This window comes from Trachymyrmex cornetzi, unplaced genomic scaffold (genome assembly GCF_001594075.2).
Source record: "Trachymyrmex cornetzi isolate Tcor2-1 unplaced genomic scaffold, Tcor1.1 scaffold195, whole genome shotgun sequence".
Taxonomy (NCBI): Eukaryota; Metazoa; Arthropoda; class Insecta; order Hymenoptera; family Formicidae; genus Trachymyrmex; species Trachymyrmex cornetzi.
In genome coordinates, this window is record NW_017296580.1 from 15,436 (window position 1) to 18,453 (window position 3,018).

General features: G+C 30.3%; 2 protein-coding genes across 2 annotated transcripts in view; both read left to right on the forward strand.

Annotated features, from left to right (window-relative positions):
* The first annotated feature begins 304 nt into the window (after window positions 1-304).
* On the forward strand, window positions 305-941 carry LOC108759576 (uncharacterized). Its single transcript, XM_018505074.1, has 2 exons — window positions 305-399; window positions 635-941. Exons 1-2 carry the CDS (start codon window positions 305-307, stop codon window positions 939-941), a joined length of 402 nt encoding a protein of 133 aa, XP_018360576.1.
* Window positions 942-981: 40 nt separating this feature from the next.
* Window positions 982-3,018, forward strand: part of LOC108759584 (uncharacterized) — a 98,416-nt gene continuing 96,379 nt past the window's right edge. The window contains exons 1-2 of the mRNA XM_018505083.1: window positions 982-1,114; window positions 1,601-1,771. Coding sequence (XP_018360585.1) covers window positions 1,045-1,114; window positions 1,601-1,771 — 241 coding nt within the window. The 5' untranslated portion in view covers window positions 982-1,044. The remainder of the gene's footprint in view (window positions 1,115-1,600; window positions 1,772-3,018) is intronic.

The window sequence follows — 3,018 nt, forward strand, 5'->3', positions numbered from 1 at the left end:
TCAAAGATGTCATCACTATTGTCGAATTTGGAATTAAAAAAGTCTGTATTATCGACCTACCTTGATCGAGTTGGGTAATCAGTTTGGCATCCTCTTAAGACTCGTGAAAATTTATAATTTATAACTACATTTGTGTGTAATTTTGTGTGCATATTTCTTTCTCTTTTGTAAATATGAATATTATTAAGAAAAAGCATACTATACTCTGTTAGCTATGTACATGAGAATTGAAATAGTTTTTGTGTAATTTTTACTTTGGACTAAAAATAAACAGTTATAAAATTAGCATACTATTAACAGAATAATGTTTTCATTATTTTTAAATAAAGTGGCCAAAAAATATAGTTGTATAGGATTTAAAGGAAAGAATAAGTTTTCCCTCTTTTACATATTTCTGAGGCTATAATAAGTAAGTATCAATTTAACTCTCTTACACATGCATATGTATACATATCCGTATACATATAAGATTATATCAGGGTAAGATCACAGTTTTTTAAAACTAAATTAAACGTTAAAGTTAATGCGGGTAAGAAGCGAGAATCAATTTTTAACTTAATGTTTTAACTCGTTACTACCCAATCCTGGCTTATACACACACACACACACACATATATATATAATAAATTTATTTTATGGGGGCAGTGCAAAAAACACACAGTTCAATAACGTTGAGCGAATTTGAAACAGTTATAAAAGCATGGCTTGTAAAAGGAAAGTTTAGAAACTGGGCCAGATACGGATTGCATAGTCCATTCTCTAGGGGTGCGTTCCGTTACTCGCATGATGCGCATAATGCATCGTTTATCTTTGTTGCTCACCAAATGTTAAATAAGGACAATGGATGCATCACGCACATCATGCGCAATACGGAACGCACCTTTGGATACATTACTGAAGCTATATTGGACGCGCATGCGTCTGAAATCCGGCCCGTCTAACGCACATCATGCGCAATACGGAATGCACCTTTGGATACATTACTGAAGCTATATTGGACGCGCATGCGTCTGAAATCCGGCCCGTCTAACAACACTGCTGCTTATGGGCCTCATTGCTGCAATTTTAAAGTTTGGATTAGCATCAACAAGCGGCCGGAAAGTTGCTCCAAGAGGTATTTTGTGACGATTACAATAAATAACATCACGTTGCGCGTAAAAATATTTGAGATATGTTCATTCCGTGTTATTTTGGTTAGCAATACGTCAAGAATGTTATTAGCAACGTGGTGCGATACACGGATGTAAATAGAAATGGTTCGCTTCAGGTTATGTTGTACTGTGTATGTTTATTGTTGCGCATGTATTTTGTTACAAGTATAGTAAGTATATACGTCAATTCGTTAAGCTGTCGGGAAGTTCCAATTATTGAACAATAGATATTTTCCATTTAGTACAAGCTGGCACGAGTGTCACCTTATTTTTATTTCTTATTGAATGTAAGAAAAATAGAATATTTGTGACTACTTGTGTTACTAAATAGAGAAAGCAGCCAATGTGCTCATTTGTAACGCGATGTGATACACAAATGTAAATAGAAACAATTTGTTCATCACATTATGTCGTACATTGTGTTTAGTTTTGTACATATTTTGTTATAGGTATAGCAAGTATACGTCGATTCGTCAGGATGTCTCAGTTATTGGACAATGTGCCTGATGTGGATATCGATGGCTATGGGAGATTTAAGTATATTTTAATTGACGTGCAGGATGACGTTGGAAAAGCTAGCAAAAAGATTGTCAGAGGATACGCAAAAGCACAATGGCATGGTGAGTCCAAAATATGTATAGTAAATTTATTTTTTATTGCTGCACTAAAACCTTTTTTCTTTTTCACTTTTGTCACATATACCTATTTCACTTTAAGTGCAAAGAAGGTATATTCAGCTATAAAAACAATATCTAATCGCATGTGATAAACAGCGTTGTAATCTGGGATAGGTAGCATTGAAATAATAACATGACATTTAAATAATTAAAAAAAATATTTTATAAACACGGATGAGAAATTAATTTGTAATTTGTTTATAGCTATTTAATAATCATAAACTGTAACTATAAATTATACACATATAAAGTTTAAGAATAATTTGGATTAAATTTTGAGTAACATCTGTTGGAATTCATATGAACTTTTTTGAAAACCCAGTATACTTATATGTTATATTTATTATTTACAATGTTAAAGATACAGTCTGTACATCTTTACATGTGTTTATTATAAATAAAGGAATAATCGAAGTGTTATTTGACATTTGTGTTAATACCGTTTGGAAATGACTACTATTATATTAGTTACTATTTTATTATTCGTATTAGTTTGTAATTTTTCGCGTGATTGGTCAGTCGATATATTATTTATAGACAAAAGAATAGTAATTGTGCAATGTATTTCATTATCACTAAATATTAATGATAAATGTAATGGATTTAAAATTTATATAAAAATAAAAAATGTTTCTACAGTTGTTATTGTAGATATGCATAGATAATTTCTTTTACTTAAGTTCAAATATACTTTCATTTGTGAATACAATATTTTAAAATATTTACGTTGGTTATGAGATCGAAACTTGTCATCCTTGTTTAGAGAAGAATTTTTATGATCCTCAAAAGAAATTAAATTTATAATTATCGAGAAATATACAATTCAAATTTTATCTAGTGAATGTGGGATAATTTGTACATTAATTGTTATAATAAAAAATAGATCTTTATCTCTTTGAAAAAATATTTTTGATATTTTTAATTCGATAAATTTATATAGATGTAACTTTATATAGATGGTTATAGCTAAGTTTACAATTTATGTACAAGAATAATAAAATGATTTGGGTTCATAATCGGTTCTTATTTTAAGACTTATCTTAAGTAATGTCTTAAAACGCTAATACGATTCTGTAGTTGATATTCATAGCCACTTTTTATATTTCATCATAAGATCATCTTAAGGACCAGCTTAATCCTCAGTACTCACATCCATCGACATCTAGAATGGACCGCTGATGGCAATGGTG